This window comes from Arvicola amphibius, chromosome 9, assembly GCF_903992535.2.
Source record: "Arvicola amphibius chromosome 9, mArvAmp1.2, whole genome shotgun sequence".
NCBI lineage: Eukaryota > Metazoa > Chordata > Mammalia > Rodentia > Cricetidae > Arvicola > Arvicola amphibius.
This window is the reverse complement of record NC_052055.2, coordinates 63,685,058-63,709,028: the sequence shown is the minus strand read 5'-3', so window position 1 is coordinate 63,709,028 and position 23,971 is coordinate 63,685,058. Positions and strand designations below refer to the sequence as shown.

Sequence of the window (23,971 nt, the reverse complement as noted above, 5' to 3'; positions counted from 1 at the left end):
AGAGAGCATCAGGTTGATTCCCAGCAGCAACATCTAATGGCTCATAATTAATTGCCTGTAATTCAAGCTTAAGATCTGATGCCATCCTCTGTTCTGCAAAGGCACCCATAGTCACGTGCAAATATATGGATATAAACACATGCACACATATCCTCTTCTCCAAATATTCACGTGCAAATATTCACACACACACACACACACACACACACACACACACCCCTTGTCCTGTTCTCCACAAGCACCCATACTCACATACAAATATATGGATATTCACATAGGCATGTGCACACGCACACACATATACACATCCCATTCTCCACAGGCACCCATACTCTTGCAGATATATGGATATTTACACATGCACACGCATATACACATTTTGTTCTCCACATACTCACATGCAAATATCCATACACACATACATGTAACTAAAAACAAAGTTAAAAACAATCCAGTCTGCTGGAATGTCGGGAGAAAGACACTTCTCTAAAACACCACCACTGAAGAAAAATTCATTCACAGAGTGCTGTTAGAAATTAAATATAGTTTGTAACATTTCACTTTATATCTGCTAGAGTAACGAGGAAAGAGCAAAGTGCATGTGATTTCAAAACATTTCCCATCCTCAAACTCTCTCTAGGAATTATAGCCTGTCTGGGTGTGAGGACCCAGTAGTAGTTGTGATGTTGGATGACTTCCTGAACCAGGAGCACGGGCTTTGGGCTCTATCTTTGTAGTATCAAAAGCAATGGGGTGAAAAGGCAGACCTGGCAGCACAGGTAGGAGAGAGGTGTGCACCACCTATTGGGCTCAAAACCCTGGGTTCACCTCCACCAGTGCCAGTGAGGGAGAGGGGGCACATTGGTCATGCCAACTCATGTCCAACCTACAAGCATGCTTAGTTGAGTCTCCCAGTAAGGAGTGGATGAGATCACAGGGAGAAGATGCTGAATGTCCTCCCCCACATGAGCTAACTTCTCCATCCTATATAGTGTAAAGAAATCTCCACTTTTGTACATTTATCAGTGTGTGTGTGTGTGTTGTCTTTTTGTAGGCCAGAGGGCGATGGGTGTCTTCTTCAATAACTCTCCACCTTATGTTTTTAGGCAAGGTATCTCCTTAAACCTAGCTTACCAATTAGGCTAAATTGGTTAACCAATGAACCAACTCCAGATGCCCAGCTGCATCCCTCTTTCCAGCACAAGGGGTGGAGGTGGGGAATCCACACTCAGCCCCTAGTCATTTGCATGGCAAATTCTTTACCATCTGAATCATTTCCCTAAAGGTTATTTATTTTGTATGTGCATGAGTCTAAAATCTGGGTTGTGAACCCTGGTTGTCATATGTGGTAGCAAGTACTGGAAGAACCACCTTGCATCCCCCCACTCACTGTTGATTGTTCAGCTAATAACTGGAAATAGCTAAATTTAACCAGATGTGGTGGTACACACAGGCCTTTAATCTCCGTGTTTGGGAGTGCAGATATTCGAGGCAATTACACTCCTTCCCCTTAACTCCTTTCCCATGCTCAGTAAGTAGGCCTAATAAACTTATGGTTCCTCAGGATGAACTGTATGTTCGAACAGGGACCCACTTTCTGCCAGATCTTACAGAATGAATCAGGCCAACCGTCATTGTTAAGAAGCAGTCTGTGTTGTAATTTGACAACTATGTTTTGTCACACATCCTTTCTCTTGGTGCCTATCTTGTATTCATACTCTTAATGTTATTCTATAGGTATTAAATGGAAGCTATTTTGTAGTGGTTCTCAACCCCCAAGGACCATCGGAAAGCAGATATTTACAATATGATTCATAACCATAGCAAAATTACAGTTATAGAGTAGCAATAGAAATAGTTTCTGTTGGGGGGGGTGTCACCACAACATTAGGAAGGTTGAGAACCACTGTTCTAGAGGCTCAAACTCAAGTCATCGGGTTTGGTAGCAAGCACCTCCCCCAGTTATGCCATCTCACTACTGTGATACTTTGACAACTGGATCAACCCAGTACCACTGCTCTGAAGGAGGCAGATGAAAAATGCCTCATTGGTTCTTTCTAGTCCAAAGATGAGTCCTGCCCTATTTGATGAGACCATGAAATTTGTACTCTCTGGTTCATGCTTCTGCATACTGGGATTAAGACATGAACTGAACCACCAAGCCTGTGGCTCCTTGTGAAATTTTTAAAAATATATGCAGCAGAAGACATCTTTGTAGAGTTGGTCTTCTCCTACCATACGGGTTCTGTGGATCAAACTTATCTAATCAGTCTTTGTGGCAAGTGCTGTTACTAAGTCATCTCACTAGCCTGAGTCCTTTCATCTCCAGGTCCCGGCTTTATTTATTTGTTTATTTATAAATTACACAGTTCATCTCCATGTTAGTTTTAGTCTTTTGCTGTGGTGTTGGGTTTTGAAGCCCAGGCTCCCACACTCTACCATTCTACATCTCTGGCAGATACTTTTTATTCACTAATTGAACATTACTGAACAGGATTTAATGCCAAGAGCCTGTGAATGCTGTCATGTGGTTGTGGCACACTGAATGAATCCTCCTTCTAGCCACAGCTTTCCATTTGTCTAGAAACATAAAGCTGGAATGTATATTTTAGTTCCTTCCATCTATTAGTAATAAACACATGCCCCCCTTGTGGAATTGCTGCTTTATTTCTCTCTCTCTTTTGGGGGGATGGGTTTGAAGACAGGGTTGTCCTGTGTAGCGCTGAATGTCCTGGAACTTGCTCTGCAGACCAGACTGGCCTCAAAGTCAGAGATCCCTCTGCCTCTGCTTCCTTGAGCACCACCACACCCAGCTAGACTTGATCCTCTTAACACCTTTTACAAAGGTAATGAAGTAGGACAGTTAAATGTCAGCTTTTAAGACATTATTGGAGAAGGGCTAGAACACCAGGGAATTCAGAGGTAAGAGATTAATGTGAGGTTGGGGTGTAAGCAGATGTGTTAGAAAACCTGGCTGAACATCATGAAACACTTTGCCTGTGAGCCTGGCCTTCACAGATGGCCCTGGAGAGGTAAGAAGATTAATTGCAGTTACAAGAAAGTGGTAACTATTTCTCAAAGAGGCGCTAAGTCTGGTTTATTCTAAGATACTGTATAACAGAAATACTCTATATCTACCACATGGTAAGTCTCAAACACTTGTCAATTATCAATCAGTATGTAAAATATATATATAAAATACAGTGCTTATCAGGTAAAAAATGTTGACACAACACCCTTAACAGCCTATAAACAAATACTTCATCAGGAATACAAAAACATGACGAAGACTAAAAGTCTAATAGCAGTTTTAAGGTAACAGTGACCAGTGCTTCTACTAAAATTGGAAAGATAACAGTGACCGTATAAAGTGAGGGTCAAGGCTGACACAACACCAAAGATCTTTGCAATAAACATTCAGGTGTCTATAGAAAGAAAGTAGAAAATGGTTTTTGCCTTTTTGAGATTATGTAGTGCTGCGCCTGCATGGCCTGGAACCAAAACCCAAGCGAAGGACATCAGGATTAAACACACACACACACCCACCTCTAGTCTCTGGTAAAAGAAGCTCTTTATTGAATAGCACCACGGAAGCTTTTATACCCAACACAGGTAGGCCAACAGGTGAAAACCTCATCCCCCTGATCAGCAATCAAGGACAAGGCAACAACTGCTCAGGAAGCAGAGCTGGACACAGCTTTCAGAAGGTCAAGAAAAATTCACTAGCAGGGGAGAGCAGCTGGAGGCCTGGACTCCAAATGGTCCCAACAATGTAGCACAGTTTGTGTAAAACAGGATCCTCCTGCCTCAGCCTCTACAATGTTGAGATTATAGGTATGCACCATCATAACAGGCCATGGGAAAAAATTTTGAAAATGAACCAGGATATAAATAGCTGGGGTTCCGCAGGCTAAGTAGCAAATTTAATCCAAATGTTAATGTTTTTGACTTGACTTTTTTTGTTCTTTTTTTTTTTTTTTAATTTTTATTGAGCTCTCATTTTTCTCTGCCTTCAACCCTCCCCCCCAAGGTCCCCATGCTCCCAATTTACTCAGGAGATCTTGTCCTTTTCTACTTTCTACTTCTCATGTAGATAAGAGCTATGTAAGTCTCTCAGGGTCCTCACTGTTGCCTAAGTTCTCTGGGGTTGTGGTTTGTACGCTGGTATTCTTTGCTTTATGTTTAAAAACCACCTATGAGTGAGTACGTGTGATAATTGTCTTTCTGTGTCTGGGTTACCTCACTCAAAATGTTTCCTACCTCATCCATTTTCCTGCAAAATTCAAGATGTCGTTTTTTCTGCTGTGTAGTACTCCACTGTATAAATGTACCACATTTTCCTCATCCATTCTTCGGTCGAGGGGCATTTAGGTTGTTTCCAGGTTCTGGCTATGACAAACAAAGCTGCTATGAACATGGTTGAGCACACGTCCTTGTGGCACGATTGAGCATCCTTTGGATATATACCCAAAAGTGGTATTACTGGGTCTTTTTTTTTTTTTTTTTTTTTTTTGGTTATTTCGAGACAGGGTTTCTCTGCAGCTTTAGAGCCTGTCCTGGACCTAGCTCTTGTAGACCAGGCTGGTCTCGAACTCACAGAGATCCGCCTGCCTCTGCCTCCCGAGTGCTGGGATTTTACTGGGTCTTGAGGAAGGTTATTTCCTAATTTTCTGAGAAATTGCCACACTGAAATCCAAAGGGGTTGTACCAGCTTGCATTCCCACCAGCAATGCAGAAGCATTCCCTTTACCCTACAACTTCTCCAGCATAAGTTGTCATCAGTGTTTTTGATCTTAGCCATTCTTAATGTGTAAGATGGAATCTCATGTTTTTTGACTTTTTAAATACATAAAAACTAAACTTAGCTCATAGGAAACATGGCCCACAAGCCAGCTTGCTTGGTGTGGACCAGGATACAGTCTACCTCTGGGTAGGCAGCACTGTGGTAATCGTAGCCGCATGAGGCCCACTGAGATGAAAGTGGACTTATATTTATTCTTAGGTAAAATGCTCGTCCTGAAGGTACTATGACATCACAAAAGATAAACATGTGCTCCTGCCACACACAGCACCGTGGGTTCTGTCTTTGGTGCTCAAATAGAAGAGTGGCTGGAAATAAGACTGTAATGGGAGAGTGGGATGCACACGGGCAACAGAGAAGAGCTCTCAGCGTGACTGAATGGACTGCAGGAAGTCATGGTTGACAGTCTGAGATGAACACTAGGCCCTTCTGTTGTTTGCAGTGGGATTTACTCCTAGGCCTTGCCCATATGACACAAGTGTTCACTACTGAGCCACAAACCGAAATGTCTTGGTTTGGGGCCTGAAGGCTGCAGGTAACTTAAGACAATCTAATGTGAAGAAAGGGGAAAGTTGACAGGGACAACAGATGAGGAAACAAGATGGGAGTGGTTAAGGCCAGAAAGGAAGATAATCAAGGTTACCTGACAGTTAAGAGCTGAAGGAAAACACAATGGCCACCATTATGTACAGCCAGATTTTATATATACTGTGGTCACCACAATGGCCACACTTCAGTGTTCTTTAAAAATGGACCACTTATAGTAATTTCAGTTTAAAGAAATATATACATACCTGCAGAAGTTCAATTATTTCATTAAATACATACATCAAACCCAGAAACTTACTAGTCACATATTTATACTTGTAGACTTCTGACTTGTAGCCTGAGGTCGATTCTGATGAAGAATGATGTCACACAGAGTTCACAACCTTGTCCCAGAACCAAACTACCAATTCTCTTAATCATGATTCCACATATAGTTTACCCAAAGACTCAATCTGATAGTAGAATAAGGGATTCTCAGCAACTTATGTCTTATGGTCAAGGATTCACGAAAGATCCACATTCTATCTTTATAAAATTTCAACTCTGAAATTCCCTGCTGGAGAAATTTTAGATTGGTTCTGCCCACTGCACACTGCCTCACAGACTCTATCAGGCAACAGAGAAGGATCCTCTTTGATAGCATGCAACCAAAGGAGTTACTGTGTGTGCTTTGTACTTCTTTTAGAACGTCTCATATCCTTTTTTTGCTTGAAAATAGGAGAATCCAAGAAACACAAGTCTGTGAAAGGATCTCCTCTTCTCAGTTTCCTATAAATAAAAAAGAGATTTCAGGTATGATTACACATATAGCAGCATTACATTCAGCACGGGATTATTGTAACAATAGGCCAGTCCTAGTCCTCAAAAACAATCCATTCATGACTAAAGCCCTTCTTCAACCCTCCCATAAGAGTCACTACAGATGAGTCCACACAGTACTTACGAAGCGAGTGTTGGCTCCTTATAGCTTGTGATGGTGGTGCACCTGCGCTTAGGCAGAGGCACGGCTGGGCTATCTTCATGCCTTTTTAGAGACAGAGAAAGTTTCCTGATTTTCACTACAGGAGACAGCAGGATATTGGTGACATCCTTTAGGCTACAACCAGATAATTCTTGATTCTTGCACGACACACCTACAATATAGTGTTTATTGAATATGAATCCAAGGGATACAAACCACAGAAATAAAACTATGGTCAATTACATATTTTTGAACACACAAAATACCTGGCACTTCATAATCTATGCTTTAATAACTTTGCTGTGGGATAATGCTCTTGTATCCTTTAAAGATTTGTCACTTTTATTGATTTAATAAAATGCTGATTGGCAGCCAGGCAAGAAGTATATGACGGGTGACCAAACTAGGAGAATTCTGGGAAGAGGAAAGGCTCAGTCTGAAGTCACCATCCAGAGGCAAAGGAAGCAGGATAAGAATGCCTCACTGAGTAAGGTACCATGTCACGTGGCTAAACATAGATAAGAATTATGGGTTAATTTAAATTGAAAGATTTAGTTAATAATAAGCCTGTATTGTATAATAATAATAATAATAATAATAATAGTAGTAGTAGTGGTAGTAGCAGTAGTAGAGCCAACCAGTTTACAAATATAAGCCTCTGTGTGTTTTGTTGGGACTGAATGGCTGTGGGAATGGGTGGAACAGAAACTTCCATCTATAAAACTTCTTGTTTTTTTTTTCTTTTTTTCAAGCCAGATAATGTAGAAACTATGGTAGATGTAAAGAACTGTTAGCTACATCAGAACTATTTACTAAAATGCAATCTTCTTCCTCAATAGCTTAGATGTTATAAGTTGGTTTAAAGTATGAAACTGCATTTTAGTTACACTTTAATCCTTAGAATCACCAAGGTTCCAGTCCCAGTCAACACCAAAGTTTGTGACACTGCTGGAGCCCACTGACCACCAAGTCATTCCATTAAACATACAAGAACTCTCAATAAGACCATGAAGACCAGGATAAAACATGTTCCCCCTGGTGCTAATGTTACAAAAATTCAGATGTCTTTCCCATCATTAACAGGTCCTCCATCATCTCAAAGCTACATCTATTTGGGAGGCAGATACCATACACATAGTGAGAATACTGAAAGACAATCTTCTCCAAGAGAGCTTTTTAACTACAGCGTATCTGGGTGTCAGATACTCTCCTGCCACCACAAACATACAACCAATCCAGTATTAATGTAGACTACCTCCAAGCAACAGGGTTAAACCAGCTGTTCTAAACCCCCAGGGAAACTTATAAAGACACTCAAATTCTAATTCAAGGGACAGGACAGAACCTGGGATTATGGCTGTTTCCAGGTAATGATGTTGATAGAAGTCTGGGATCAAACTATTTAAGTGTTTTTGTTCTTTGTGAAACCTTATTGTTTTCAAAAGAACACAAAAAGAGGTAACAAACAGTTCAATTATGCCCCATGTTACTTGATTTCAATAATTATCAACAGTTTGCCAACCCTGCTCAACTTATTCTATCATTAAAGTATTTTTATTTAAAGTAGAACAAACATTTATAAAGAAAAAGAGAAACAGCTACTGAAAGCGGATTCTCATGATACATAGTTTTAAAACACATTTTTACAAGCTATACTGTTCAGCTGCTTAACTAGGAAAGTTAATTCACTGTTTCAGGCTTTAATATCCCAGTAAAGCAAATTAAGCATGCCAACTGAGCTGTTATAATGTGACAACATTCTGAAGATGATAGGACCTGACAGCATGGAGCTATGGCCACAGGAATCAAAACTCTCAACAAAGTCTTTGTGAGTAGGTGTAGGCTGATAACTAACACTAAGCCACTTTGATAAAATAAATGCATGGGTTTCTGAGCTAAAGTTTTCAGCAGATGAGAAAAGAACTTTCTCTCATAAGCTCACCTTCAACTAGAAAAATAAGTCAAGTTTCCTGTTAAATTAAATATATAAGTCCATTAAAATGAGTTTTTTTTTCTTTTTCCAGGTGATCACAAGTGTAAAGATCTTTAAATTCAATCCAACCACAACCTGTCCTCTCCTTATCCTGCTCAAAAGCCTCCTTTCCAACAGGAATCAGACCCTGAGAAGTAATACTCCTTAAGATTCCTATTTGCTTTAAGTAAGCCAGAATAACAGAGCCATGTTTCCATTTTCTACCCCTACTGTTTAATCAGGCTATAACTTCCCTTACAGAGATCACATATGGAAAGTCTCTAAACTCCCTAGAGAAACAGATGGCGGTATAGTATCTAAGAATCAACAGCATTGGACAACCATTTAGCAGAAACATTCAAAACTCAGGCAAATAAGCACACTGCTTACTGGTAGGAGTTCTGGTTGGCAGAGTCTTCTTATCTCTTTCATCCCTGTACTTGAGTTCTCTTTTAGGCCGAGGCCTGGTGACTGGTCTGTCTGATTCTCTGGTGTGGTGTATCAAGTGCTTGCAAGGAGGCAGGTAGATGTCACTGGACTCATCCTCAGAGGCACTCAGATCAAAAGCATTCCCTTCCTGGTCAACACTGTTAATTTCTTCACTGGAGCCATTGCTCATTTTTTGTCGGAAAGGGGTAAGATGAACACTCTCTTCCACATTAAAATCATAAGCGTCGCCAGAACCAAGAGACCTATCCAATTTTGTGGGTTGTAAAGTGTGCTTATCTTTGCTTTTCTTTCCTTTACACCTCAGTGAGGATTTTGATTTGCATTTCTGGTTGGCTCTTCTCCGCTGTGCTCTTTTCTGTGCACGTTGATGCTTACTTTCTGTTTGTTCGGGTTCAGATGGTAAAATGACTTTTGTTTTAGCATCCTTTCCTGGGTACGTCAGTCTAGGGGATAAGTTAATTTGGTCCTTGTTCCACAGACAAACATTTTGTTCAACATTTTCAAGTTTGTGCAGAGTTATAGTTGGGTCTTTACATTCACTTCTTCTAACTTCCAAAGACTGTTCCACCCAGTGACTGGCTTCACAGTCATCCAAAGCAGCGGAGCAACTTACATTACTAAAATCTTTCTTTAAGTGGTGACGGAAAGACACAGTCTTAGGTAAGATGTCATCAGTAGACTCGACTTTACCTGAATCAAAATCACTCCCCAGTGTGTCTAGAGTAACAGTAGAACTTGTTTCTGAATATTTAAGAAACAAATGAGGGAAACAATGTTATACTTTAGAAGTGTACATTCCAAGAACATTAGAATTGAAAGTTGCAGCAGTTATTCAATAACTTCCCGATATTTACTATAAGTAAATAAAAACATAGGAAGTTCAATATTTTTTTTTACCAGCTTTTTACTTATCATTGAATAATCAATAGCTTATTTCAACATTTAAAAATACTGATGTCATATGTGGGAGCTGATGCAGGAGGATCAAGTGAGGTCCGGCATGTGCCACCTAGCTCTAGGATTGCCTGGGCCACATAATGAGACACTGTCTCAAAAGAAGACCCCTTTAATCTCAGCACTCGGAGGGCAGAGGATCTTTTTGAGTTCAAAGTCAGGTCTACATATGTGAGACCCTGCCTCAAAAGAACAAAACAACCTCCCCAACATAAGCAAATATATTCTCATTATGCATATATTATAAGAGGGGTTTTATGTGCTTCTGGTTCAAAGGCTTAAAGAAAAAGTACTAGCTTCACTGTTTAATCTGTAAGCACAGAGAAGAAGAAAACTTCAAATTCTGAAATGAGAAAATATACCAAGAAAGTAGAAGTTAGTTTTTGAAATTATTTGGATAATTGTTAATTAGGCCTTTCAGATAAATATCTGTATTTATAGGAAAAACAGGGTTTTCACCTGGTTTTCCTTACTCAAATTCCGTCCATTTTGTGATGCTTAGTACAAAGTAGTATGGTCCTAGGTGTGAATGCTCCCCTCAGTTACTTCTAGTAAGATCCTTTACTTATCTGAGGCTAAAGAAAATGGATTATACTCCTAGGCTACAACAGCACATAGCAGTTGATTGCAGCTACAGATACAACTAAATTTCCTCCTTACAGATTTGGCACAATGAATAGGTGTGTTGCTGTTGTTTTTCCTGACAGGGTCTCAACTATGTATTCAGATGGCCTTGAACTTGACCCCACTGCCTCAATGTGCTGGCTTTGTCAGCTTAACACAAGCTAGAGTCATCTGAAAGCGGGGACCCTTAACTTGGAAAATGCCTCCATAAGATCAGGCTGTAAGTAAGCCTATAGGACATTTTCGCAATTAGTGCTTAATGTGGGAGGGCCCAGACCATTGTGGGTGTGGCCACCCCTGGGCTGGTGGTCCTGGCTTCAAGAAGAAAACAGGTTGAACAAGCCATGAGGAGAAAGCCAGTAAGCAGCACTCCTCCATGGCCTCTGTATTAGCTCCTATCCTATGGGAGTTCCTGACCTTACTGTGCTTGTTGATGAACTGTTAAATGGAACTGTGAGCAAAATAAACCCTTTCCTCCCCAAGCTACTTTTGGTAATGATATTTCATCACAGTAATAGTGACCCTCCCGAGTGCTGAGATTATAGGTGGAAGCCACCACTCAGGCTTTGAAGGGATTCTTTTAATCCCCTATCAGTCTATGTAAGATCAAGGTTCTTTGAGCAGAATAACAGATAAACAGACTTAAAAGTTAAAAAGAAGAAAGAAATGAAAAAAAAAAGTAATTAGGTTACTTATTCACAAAGATCAGTATTTTTAGATTTTCTAACCAACTTACCTTTGGTTTGGAAAGACCAGTCATTTTCTTCAAGAGCAATTTGCCTTAAAGAATAAGAAACAGAAATCTCAGCAATTATAAAAAAGAAAACCCCAAATTCAACATTTTCCCAGGCTATAAGCTTGTGATATCATTTCACAATTCCAGTCCAAATCTACAAATCCTTGTTCCCTATCACAGAAAACCAAATGCTGCTCACATGACACCTGGTATTTAATCCAATTTCAGGTCACAGAAGGAGCAGTCAATCCCAACCACCTCAAAGTTTTTCAGAATGAAGTTTGCTCACTCAGCTCTTCAGGCCCTGACATCACTAGGGGAGCTATCGTTTGGTGATGGTACATGCTTTAATGGTATAACTATAGATTCTTCTGAAACTATAGCCCCCTTTGTTTTCTTTGAAACCTGAATTCTAGTTTGCTTCATTAGAAATTTTCTTCTACTCAAAGCTTGTATTGACAATTTGTAATTTAAATTTGTAAAAATTTCCCACTTTATAATAATTAAAATATAGGTTTTGTAATAGAGCAGAGGGAACTACTGATTTTTTTGAAGCCTAATAACAATCTGATTACCTTACCTCATCTAACTTTATTTGTTGGGTCTTAAAATCCAAGTTTTAAAACTCTGGAAGTTTAATAGTGATGTGAGCAGCTAGAACTTTATAGTGAGGATGACCAAGCACCATCTACGGCAGGCAGCCCACCCTTGGGGCTAAGTGCCACGATCTGGAAGCACTGTTTGTCCTCCTGGCATAGTGGTGTAAGCCAAGAACACTGCCACATCCACAGCACACGGGCAGCCCCAATGTGCTAGCACAGCACAGACTGAAGCCATATTCGGTAGCTTTTCTAGTTTTTTGTTTGTTATGAGCCAAGGTTTAGCCACGTAGCCCAGGCCATCTTGAATAACTATTCTGCATCAGTCTCCCGAGTTGTGGATCTACAGCTATATATGTTAGCCAGACTCACAAAATGGTATAATTAAGAGCTGGAGAGTTCATGCTGGCAAAGAGAAAATCAGTTTTCTCCAATGAAGTCTCACTGGGTCTGTCAACTACACTCCAGAACATGCCAATACAAAATAGACTCAGTGGTATTTCTGTGGATGTTTTATTGAGCAATTCTTTCTTTTTCTTATTTCTTTCTTTCTTTTTTTGTCTTTCTTTTGAGTATTCTGCTTTTCATTTTTGTTTTGTTTTTTTGTCCCCTCTTGAGAGAATGGACATAAAGTCATTTGGGAAGGGAGGATCTAGGAGCTGGATGAGAGGTACAACAATTTTAATAAGAAAGAGCTGTGTATTTTGGTATATATAATTAAATCTCAATAGTTCACAAAAGAACATAAAACTTATATAATCGAAGAGCAGGGAAAGGGCATCTGAATCAGAACTGAACAACCAGACAGAGGTATTAAGAAGTGATAATTCACTCGTCCCACCCCACATCCCAATAAATTGGACAGTTTTAGGCCTGAAAAAAATATTAGTTTTAATAATGACTGCTTACAAGAATGAAAACATGACATACAAACTAATAAAATAAAAAACAAACAAAACAACTGAAAGAAAACAGTTTAAAGCTTTGGTGAGTTTCTAACTTATCCATTAAAGCAACTAAACAGTAGAAAAAGAAAGCTCCAACTTTCCACATAGAACAGTATTTTAATATCAAATTCTCTTAAGTATTCTTCCAATAGAAAAAGCCTCTGACTGTATTTGTAAAGACAAATGATGTCAATTTCCTAGAAACAATAATGAACTTGGTACTAACTGTAAGGTCTTCACAGACAAGTCTCTGATGGTGTTGTCACTACTGGAGACCACTTCTGAGATACATCCGTTCCGGTTCTGTTAATATATTAAATCAAAAGAAAACACCATTATAATTGTTTACTGCTATGAAGTATGTATGTGCATTCTGCATTATGACTGTATTGCTGAATAAACATATATGCCTGCAACAATAATATATACGTGCTGACAGCCTGTAGTTTCAGGGGCTAGGATTCCAACAGCTGACACATCACACACTGCCCTCGTGTAGCTCACATTCTAGTGTATAGAAAGAAATTTTAAAAAGGGTCCACAAGTTAGCCCACAGATAGGAGCTCTTGCCATGCAGGCCTCATCATCTCAGCTGGTCCATGGAACCATGGTGGAGGAAAGAATCACACCTGAAATCTGCCCTCTGACCGTCACATGCACACACGTGCCCCTCCTCCCAGTGAAAAGAGAGACGTGTGTGTTGTGTGATGTTTTACTCTTTTGGCTTTTTGGGGGGCCCATCACCCAGCTTCCAAATACATCACAATTAATTATGAATTCTGAGCTTTATCTTGGCTTGTTTCTTGCCAGCTTAAATTAACCCATCTACCTTTTCCCTCTGGGCTTTTATCGTTCTCTATTTCTGTATACCTTACTTTCACTCTTAATCCGTGGCTGGCTAAGTAGCTGGGTGGCTGGCCCCTGACGTTCTCCTCTTCTTGTTCTCTCCTTCTGCTTCTTCCTTGTTTCTGCTTCTATTTATTCTCTCTGCCTGCCAGCCCCACCTATCCTTGCTCCTGCCTCACTACTGGCTGTTCAGCTCATTATTAGACCATCCACTGTGTTAGACAGGCGCAGTAACACAGCTTCACAGAGTTAAACAAATGCAGTGTAAACAAAATCACATACCTGAAAATACTATTCCCCAACACACACATCTGATTTCTACAGTGAAAAGCGCTATGAAGACGAGATATGAGTGAACCGAGAGCTACTGAAGCTGGAGAGCCCTACTATACAGTGCCTTTGACTGCAATGTAAGAACTCATCAGTTACTGAGCAGGAGGAAGAAAAGCAGTGTAAAGAGCAAATGGAAAAGTTGTAAAACAGTAACAGTCATGGTTGTGTTTAAGAGAATAGGTCAATGCAGTGAAACAGCAACTGAGAGCAGTGGGAGGTGTGCACACAACGACAGCTGGCACAGCAGCTGGAGAGCTAGGACTCTGATGGGAAGGTTAAGGGTCACTGAAACTCACTTAACTACTAAGCAAAGCAGTACAGAGATCAGTCTGACCAACAAGAAGCATGGCTTAAAAGGGTCCTAGGATGGAAAAAGTTAGGATGTCATCATAGCAAACAAAGATGTGAGACTAGGTAGGACTGTGGCACTAAAGCTCGTGGGATGGCCCCATTAATAAAACATGCATAACGCAAGGGGTCTAGGGTATATTCAGTATTAAGCAACTTGCCACGGAGTTTCTGTCAAGGGTTCTATCATTCTTAACATTTAGCAGATGAGAACACTTGGAGAGAAAATTCCAACATGTGCAAGAACTGAATGTGGATGGGGAGATGGCATTGATGGAGTAGGTTTGGCCAGAGTAAGTGAGCAGGCTGCTTTACTGAGATGAGCAGCAGTTAATTGGAGAAAGATCTGGGCACAGCAGTGCGTGAATCTCAACACTCTGGTGCTGAGGCAGGAGGAAAATCAATGTGAGGCTAGCCAGGTTTCAGACTGAGTTCTGGGCTAGCCTGGGCTGTAGTGAGAGACTGTGACCCAAACAACAACAATAAATGAATGAATAAATAAATAAGTAAAAAATAGAAATCGGATCACAGAAGAAGACAGAAGTATACAATATACTTGAGAATTGGAAGAGTTATGCTTTGTTTTGTTTTTCAAGACAGGGTTTTTGTGTCCTGGAACTAGCTCTTGTAGACCAGGCTGGCCTCAAACTCCCAGAGATCTGCCTGCCTCCGCCTCCCGAGTGCTGGGATTAAAGGCGTGCACCACCCAGCAAGAGTTGTGCTTTGTATAAGAGTTTGTCTGAGATGCTTCCTAAAATCAAGTAGAAGCTCTGCATCTGTGTTTAAGCTTTGATTTCTGAATTCGAAAGTTACCAGAAGACACTTATATAACCATGGGAGGATTTCACATGTGTCTAGGGCAACTGGCATTTACCAATAAAGAAGCTGCCAACACAGGAGACTAACACGGAACAGCAAGGAAGTAGGAAGAAAACTCAGGGTGAGTATGATGGCATGAAAATTAAGAGATCAATGATTTCAAGTAAAGAGACTTCTCTCCCAATCACTGCAAAGCTAGGAAACAAGGGAAAGCCAAACTTGGCAGCATGCAAGCTTTGGTGATCTTGATACACAGCCACAGAGAACGGCAATGACAGAAGCTATGTACACGGTTTAAATGAGACTAGGTTTTACTATACAGGCCAGGCTGGCCTTAAACTCACAGAGATGTGTCTCTGTCTCTCGAATGCAAGGATTTAAGGTGTGAACACTACATCTGCCCCCCACCCCCTTTCTCTCTCTTTTAAAAGTTGTGTTGTGAGGGGGAAACAAAGAAATAAGGGATGGAAACCTGACCAGGAATGATTTCATCTTTCATCTTGAAGGCAAGAGATAATGCAGATACTACACCTCTAATCCAATCTGGACTGTGCTAATCCAATAGGGAGAAAACAAATACTAAGGATCCAAATTCTCATGGGGGTGAGATGAGAAGAACATGATGCGTGGGGAAGAACAAGGGAAAATAGGAAAAGCCTGCACATTTCTGCTGGAAAGATGACCCCAGATGGAACACTAAGAAGAGCTCCTAATCAAATGTAATTAACTTATTTAATGAACGCATACTAGTTTTATCTTTATCTCACATTTTTTATTTATTCTATATATATACATATCTGTTGAATGTATGTTCATGTGGCCAGAAGAGGGCAACAGATCCTGTCCAGCTTATGCGGGGAGGGATCCTAACTCAACATATATTAATTCAATAATAAATTGGCCAAAACTACCTATAAGAATGAGTTCTTGGCCGGGTGGTGGCGGCGCACGCCTTTAATCCCAGCACTCAGGAGGCAGAGGCAGGCGGATCTCTGTGAGTTTGAGGTCAGCCTGGTCTACAAGAGCTAGTTCCAGGACAGGCTTCAAAGCTACAGAGAAACCATGTCTTGAAAATGAAAAAAAAAAAAAAAAAAAGACTTCTTATGAAAGTTTTCAATTTGATATCAAAATAGCTAACTTTGAAAGTAGTAACATTTGCCCATCAAAATCCCAGCAAAATTCTTCAAAGACCTTGAAAGAACAGCACTCAACTTCATTTGGAAAAGCAAAAAACCCAGCCAAAACAATCCTGGGCAATAAAAGACATCACAATCCCTGACTTCAAACTCTACTACAGAGCTACAGTACTGAAAACAGCCTGGTATTGGCATAAGAACAGACAGGAGGACCAATGGAACCAAATAGAAGACCCAGATATCAATCCACATATCTTCGAACACCTGATCTTTGATAAAGAAGCAAAAAATATCAAATGGGAAAAAGAAAGCATATTTAACAAGTGGTGCTTTCATAACTGGATATCAACATATAGAAGAATTAAAATACACCCATATCTATCACCATGCACAAAACTCAAGTCCAAATGGATCCAAGACCTCAACATAAAGCCAGCCACATTAAACCTTAAAGAAGAGAAAGTGGGAAGTACACTTGAATGCATTGGCACAGGGAACCACTTCCTAAATATAACCCCAGCAGCACAGATACTGAGAGAAACAATTAATAACTGGGACCTCCTGAAACTGAAAAGCTTATGTAAAGCAAAGGACAAGGTCAACAAGACAAAACGACAGCCTACAGAATGGGAAAAGAGCTTCACTAACCCCACATCAAACAGAGGTCTGATCTCCAAAATATACAATGAACTCAAGAAATTGGACACCAAAAGATCACATAATTCAATAAAAAAAATGGAATACAGACCTAAACATGAGAACTCTCAACAGAGGAATCTAAAATGGCTGAAAGACACTTAAGGAAGGAAATATTCAACATCCTTAGTCATCAGAGAAATGTAAATCAAAACAACTCTGCTTACACCTGTAAGCATGGCCAAGATCAAAAACACTGATGACAACTTATGCTGGAGAGGTTGTAGGGTAAAGGGAACACTTCTGCACTGCCTGCTGGTGGGAATGCAAGCTGGTACAACCCCTTTGGTTGTCAGTGTGGCGATTTCTCAGAAAATTAGGAAACAACCTTCCTCAAAACCCAGTAATACCACTTTGGGGTATATATCCAAAGGATGCTTAAGTGTGCCACAAGGACATGTGCTCAACTATGCTCACAGCAGCTTTGTTTGTCATAGCCAGAACCTGGAACAACCAAATGCCCCTCAACCAAGATGGATTGAGGAAAATGTGGTACATTTATACAATGAGTACTACACAGCAGAAAAAAATAACGATAGCTTGAATTTTGCAGGAAATAGATGGAGCTAGAAACATTATCTTGAGTGAGGTAACCCAGACACAAATACAATTATCACAGGTACTCTCACTCAGAGGTTGTTTTAAAGCATAAGGCAAAAGAAAGCCAGCATACAATCACAACCCCAGAGAACTTAGATAACACAGTGAGGACACTAGAAAGATTACATAGCTCTAATCTACATGGGAAGTAGAAAAAGACAAGACCTCCTGAGTAAATTGGGAGCATGGGGACCTTGGGGGAGGATTGAAGTGGGGAGGGGAGAGGCAGGGAGGGGAAAAAAGAAAAATGTAGAGCTCAATAAATATCATTAAAATTATATACATATATAAATTATATACATGTATATTATCATACATACACACCCCCACCCCCTATTATATATATAGTATATACACACACACACACATACACAAAATTTAATTTTTATTGGCAGTTAAATAACTAGAGGGGATAGAGATGTGGCTCAGTGATAGAACATTTGCCTAGCATATGCAAAACCATGGATCCCATTTCAGGGAATAAGAAAATAAAAGTTAAGAAATTTGCTCACAAAAAAAAAAAAAGAAGAAAGAAAAGAAAGTAGTAACATTAAGGCGGGTGGTGGCACACGCCTTTAATCCACAGCCACTCAGGAGGAGGCAAAGGCTGACCTCACACATCTCTGTGAGTCTGTGACATCATCTCTAGAGCCGGTTCCAGTCTTGCAAAACCAAAAGAAGAAAAAAGAACACCACCACCACCAACAAAAAGAACGTATTAACATTATTCAAGATAAAGGAGAAAAGAATATTTAACTGTATCATAGCAGTATAACTGAAGAGATTAATTATAGGACTAGAGAAAGCCTCAAGTGCTAGGACCCTAGCACTCACTGCTATGCCTCCAGCCACCTATGTTGGAGTCTCATAACTGCCTTATAATTCCATCCCTGGGTGGGTGGAGGTCGTGAAGTTTCTGAGCTGTGTGTGGGCACCTGCATGCATGTGCACACTCTCCCCATAAATAATTAAAAATAAATCTTAAAAATATAAGACTTATTATAAAAACTGTTAGTGAGCAAGTTAAGTAAAGATAGGAGGAAACAGGTCTTAAAATTCCCTTCTTTTGTCTACACATTCTGCATTTTTAAAATATTATTACTTATTTGGTGGAGAATGCATGCTAGCCAAATGTGGATGTCAGAGGACAGCTTTTCTGGGAGTCAGGTCTCTCTTTCTACCATGTGTGTCCCATCAACAAGTGGCAAACACCTTTACCCCAGAAGGTCTCTGCTCCAAATCTTCCCTTTTCCCCCCACAATTTCTTTTGCAGCATTGAGGATGAAGGAACTCAGAACTTTATGCATTCCGGACAAGTATTCTACTCTTGAGCTACAGACCCAGCCAAAGAAAGCTCTTCTTAGACTAAAACATCTTAGTGGTGGCACGACACATTTAACCCCAACCACTTGGATAGCTGAGGGCAGTTATATCTCTGTGAGTTCGAGGCCAGCCTTGTCTGCATATTGATATCCTGTCACAAACAAACAAAAGAGCTCTCTACTACTGAGCAATCAACCTTGAACACTGAAGAACAAGTACAGAGTGGTTCAGAGCAAGTTGACACACATAGATCCACGACAGAAAAAAAATTCTTTTAATGCTAGAATAATATTAGCAACTAATAACAACACACTTAGTAGGAACATTGACAGCTGGCCTAAGCGTACAATAGCAGAATTTTTTCCCTACTGTTCTGGGCATTTATGCCATTGAGTAGACATTGTAGAGTAATCCTTCGAATTTCAGCCAAACTCTGGAAAAGGAGGGGGCCTCAGCAGTAAGGATGTGTAGTGGCTGAAAACTGCCTTAAACCTACAGCTCTGATGCCTCTGGCTTCCATGTGCATCTCATAACTAGCACACACACGCCCAGATGCACACATACACACACACACACACACCACACCACACAACACACCACAATTAAAAACAAACAAAAATAATCATTTATAAATTCTGGAAAGCATCAGGAGGATTCAGATGCCGATAGGCTGTTTCCTTGTAATTTACTGAATAAGGGGAAATGAAGGCGTAAGTCACAATCCCACACCAGTTTGGAATTAATAGAATGGTTATTTATTTGAAGGGGAAAAACTTACAGATCACTGTCCAGACAAGAGCCCTCTGCGCAATCAGGAAGGGAGCCCTAGTTGCCGGAAGGGGAGCAGGAAGCCAGAGAGCCAGCGGGAGGGCAGTTGCTACTTTTTTAAAGAAGGAGAGACCACGCCTCAATAGGCTGGATCTCAGCAGCTATTGCAGTACTTTGAAAGATAAGCCCTTACTTTTGAAAGTGTACTTACTTCTTTATGGGCCTTGAAACTCCACAGAGTTGTGGTGATAAACGTGGCTACAGCTAGTACCTCCGCCAGGAGGCTGGAAAGCTAAGGAATGGGCTGGATCCAGCCAGCAAAGCCACGGCTTTAATCCTACCCATATTGCTCAGTAATTTAAAGGCTCATGTGGTCAGAAAAAGAAGAGAGAGATACAGTAAAGAGAGATTACAAAAACAAAGAAAACCTCTAAATGATTTACAGTGTGTAAGAATATAAGCAGGCTAATGTTAAAAGTTTAAAGTTCTTAAAGTAAAAAACAAACAAAACAAAAACCAAAGAGAGTACTTGGGTGTGGTGGTACACACCTTTAATCCCAACAACTTGGGAGGCAGAAACTAGATTGACCTCCGTGATTTCAAGGTGTGGCAGGGCACACCTTTAATCCCAGTGCCTTGGAGGCAGAGACAGATGGATCTCTGAGAGTTCAAGGACAGCCTGGTCTTCAGAGTTATTCCAGGACAAAGATATACAGAGAACCTGTCTCAAAATATAAAAGTAAAATAAAAGAAATAGAGGTTAAAATAAAGCCGCACAAAGATGGAAAATACACAGAGAACCTTGATACTGTATGCTATTATGCTCTCTTTGAATTGTTTGATTGCTAAGGAAGGGGCAACAGCTGCTAAAAATATTTGTTTACAAATGCCTGCTGAACTAATCCAAGATAGATAGACTTCAGAATTTGGAATCTTGGAAAGAGATTCTTCTTTGTTTTCACAGAAAATGAGACCTGTGAATTGCTTCTATCGCAGTATGGTACGATAGACCAGGCACTCCTGGAAGGTTGCTATGAACACCTTCAGAAAATTACTTCACCCAACTGATGACTGAGATGAAGCTGGCACACAGGTTTACACCATGAAGATCTGATTAACAGCGTCCCCATTCAAGCAGGAAGCAGTTTGGAGAGAAATAAATACGTCCATATTCCTAAATATGTTTATAAATGTGTCTTTTACATTTAAAGGGGGCATATGATATAGATATGAATAATTTGCCTTGGTATGGATTTAAGGTCAATTCTGTTATATGTATGGAGTTGGTTAGCCATTTGGGCAAGAAACTGCTCTTGCCTGGACTGTTGCATAAACTGGACATGAAGAACCCACAGAGAGAGGACTGCTGAACTTGCCTAAAGGTGAGATGATCTTTCGGGGTTCCTGATTCATGAAAGAGTCTGCGAGACATTCTGCAGGACACAGCAGATAGTGACTGAACTGTCTTTGAAATTTCCTGTTTCATGGAAATGTCTCTGGATACTATGGGCCTGTAGGCCGAAAGATGGATGCCCCAATGGTACAGAGAAACTTTGCGTGACTGTCCAGACATCCATATGTCTCTGTCATTTCTAGAGTTTGGAAGTTGCTTATTTCTTGTTTACCTGGTAATATTATATCCTTCTGGAGTCTTTGATGGAGTTGAAGAATAGATAGATAGTTATAGTTTTCCTTAGATATGATAAAAGATAAAATAGATATAAATATTTGTAACTGTAATTCCTTACTTGGATAACTGTTTTATATGAAATTTTACTATGTTAAGGTTAAAGCCTTTCTTTTTTGTTTAAACAGAAAAAGGGGAAATGATGGAGGACTCTCATTGGTTAATAAAGAAACTGCCTTGGCTTTTGACAGGGCCAGGATAGTTAGATAGGTGGAGTAGACAGAACAGAAGGGAAGGTAGGCAATCGTCATGCCTCTCTTCTCTGGGTCAGATGCGATGAAGATCTGGCCCATTACTGACATATGCTAGAATCTTCCTGATAAGCCACCACCCTTGTGGTGCTACATAGTTATTAGATATGGGTTAAAGCCCAAGATATATGAGAATTAGCTAATAAGAGGCTGAAACTAATGGGCCAGGTATTGTTTAAATGAATACAGTTTGTGTGTTGTTATTTCGGGGCATAAGCTAGCCAGGCGGCTGGATCGTGGTGGCAGGAACGCAGCCCGCTTCTTCTCACTACAGGGAAAAAAGATTAAAGTGTTGAAAGAAAACAATCTTTAAAATGTAATCTAAGCTGGGCGGTGGTGGTGACAGAGCCTTTGAGGCAGGTGGATCTCCAAGTCTGAGGCCAGGCCAGGTTCCAAAGCTACAGAAAAACCCTGTCTCGAGAAATCAAATAACAATAACAACACAGCAACTATAGAAACCAAAAACAAAACAAAAACAAAATTTTAGAAGTCTCTTTCAGAGATAAGAACTCACTGTACACCTATAACTTTAATCATACCATGACTTAGCATGTCAAGTCTGGAGTCACAAGTCACGGGTGTGAATGGCACCCAGGAAGAAATAGCATCTGCTAGAAACCGATTATTTTCTACACACTGTCTACTGTGCACATATTATATGAGAAGGTACACAAATGTCACATGTTTATGTAACACCTGGAAGTTGTATTCTGAACTTCACATACACACCTAAATAAATAAACATAATAAATGATTTTTTAAGTGATTCTCCAAATAGTATTTAGAATACTTTGCATATCTAAAATAAAGAGCTTTATAAAGCTGCACTTCACACAGCAAAACTATATAAGAAAGTTTTGTAATGAACATACCTGATCAATGTCTTCACTTTGTTGGGAAGTTAGCTTCTCTTTCACTGTATATAGCTGGTATGCAAGATGGTAACATTCTCTTCTCAGCTGTAGGATGATATCTTGGGCTTCTCTCACTTTGGATTTTTCATTTTCCAAAGCCAAAACTAACAACCTGTTGTTATCTTGGTAATTTTTCAGCAGTGTCGCAGTGTTAGCTATAAGATAAAAATTTCAATTAAACTTACACCTAGAAGGTGAATCGTGCTGGAGAGATGGCTCAGTGGTTAAGAGCAATCAATCAATCAATCAATCAATCAATCAATCAAGCCCAGAGGCCATATAAAGAGCTCATACACACAAGTAACCCCAACACTGTGTGTCAGAGCAGGAAAGGAGCTAAGGTGTTGGAGGGTTATGGACACAGGACGATCTCTGGAGCTTGGTTGGTTTCCAGTCTAATTCTTGGTTCAGTAAGAGACCGTTTGCAGGGGAATAGAACAGAGAGAAATAGCAGGGCTCCAGAACTTCTCTAGCAACAGCCCTGCTCCCTGCTACACACACACACACACACAAATGCCACACTAGCACACAAGAATGGTATATAAAGACATCACAAAAATCTCTTACTGGGTACTTGGCATGGTGCAACAATAAAGGACTTGCGTTTGCCAACCTCTGATAAGTTTTTATTCCGTTTCTCTTTCATTCGCTTCTTAATGTCTTCAAGACTATCTTGAAAGGACTTTTTCTGACACCTTTCCTTAACCATCTTTGTCTATGAATCAAAAAACAATTAACATTTCTCAGATACTTTCAAATATAAAATTTAGGAAAAGGAATTAAGACTAAGTTGTAAACTTCAAAAAGGCAATAATTTTGGTTTTTTAGCTTTAAAACATTATTAATAGTCAGGTGTTGTGGCATAATCCAAACTACTAAAATGGTTAAGGCACCAGATCATGAATTCATGCATCAGCTACATAGTAAAACTCATTTCAAAAACAATTCAACAAAAACAGATGTTAGAATCAAGCCCATTATAAGAAAAAAAATTCCTGTAAAATGTCATTCACGTTTCTGACTTCTGCCATTTCATAAGAAAGTTGTAGTAAGTATCAACTATTCATTTTCTAGTAGATACTCATTGGAGGCATACAATATTCTAAGCACTATGGGATCTCCTTATGTTTATGTTACCCAGTCTGGTTTTGAACTTAAGAGCCCTGATATTCTCAGCCTCCTGAGTATCTGGAACCACATGTGTGAGCCACACACTTTGCCTTCCTTTTCTTACAATGTTTATGACCAACCTTTAGTGTTTAGGATTACAGTATTAGTTCAGAAGCAATTATATGGTTATCTGGAATTATTCAGGAATTATTACTAATTATTTGTGGGGCAGAGAACACATGCATTCATATTAAAACATCAATGTGATTAAAGCAAAATGACATGCTTCAACATGCCAGGCTACTTTTCATTAAGTTTATATCCTAGACTACAATCTCCAAACTGGCAAACTGTTGCCACCAGCAATGAACACATACAATTTCACCACAACGGACTCTTTTCTCTTGGTTAAGTGTTTTTTGAATCTTTTCCTTTCTTGGGTAATTTCTCCAGGACTTTTTTTCCTCCGTGCATATCTGGGGACTTAAATAGGTACTCTATATCTCATCTAAAGGTATTTCTACCAATGTATGTACGATAGATTGGA

General features: G+C 39.9%; 1 protein-coding gene across 1 annotated transcript; it reads right to left on the bottom strand.

Annotated features, from left to right (window-relative positions):
- Positions 1-5,456: 5,456 nt before the first annotated feature.
- Sgo1 (shugoshin 1) lies at positions 5,457-23,023 on the bottom strand. The gene is made up of 7 exons (XM_038343451.1): positions 22,882-23,023; positions 22,273-22,469; positions 12,820-12,896; positions 11,048-11,091; positions 8,674-9,474; positions 6,294-6,483; positions 5,457-6,118 (listed from the first exon to the last, which is right to left on the bottom strand). Exons 1-7 carry the CDS (start codon positions 23,021-23,023, stop codon positions 6,007-6,009), a joined length of 1,563 nt encoding a protein of 520 aa, XP_038199379.1. The 3' UTR covers positions 5,457-6,006.
- Between the last annotated feature and the right edge of the window lie 948 nt (positions 23,024-23,971).

What these genes read in the sequence shown, in the direction of transcription:
- Sgo1 (XM_038343451.1), bottom strand. Translation starts at nt 23,023, where the DNA reads ATGGTTAAGGAAAGGTGTCAGAAAAAGTCCTTTCAAGATAGTCTTGAA. An exon ending in TGCACCATGCCAAGTACCCA is followed by an intron (nt 22,470 to 22,881) that starts GTAAGAGATTTT and finishes TTTATCTTATAG; the next exon opens with CTAACACTGCGACACTGCTG. An exon ending in TTGTCTGTGAAGACCTTACA is followed by an intron (nt 11,092 to 12,819) that starts GTTAGTACCAAG and finishes TTATTCTTTAAG; the next exon opens with GCAAATTGCTCTTGAAGAAA.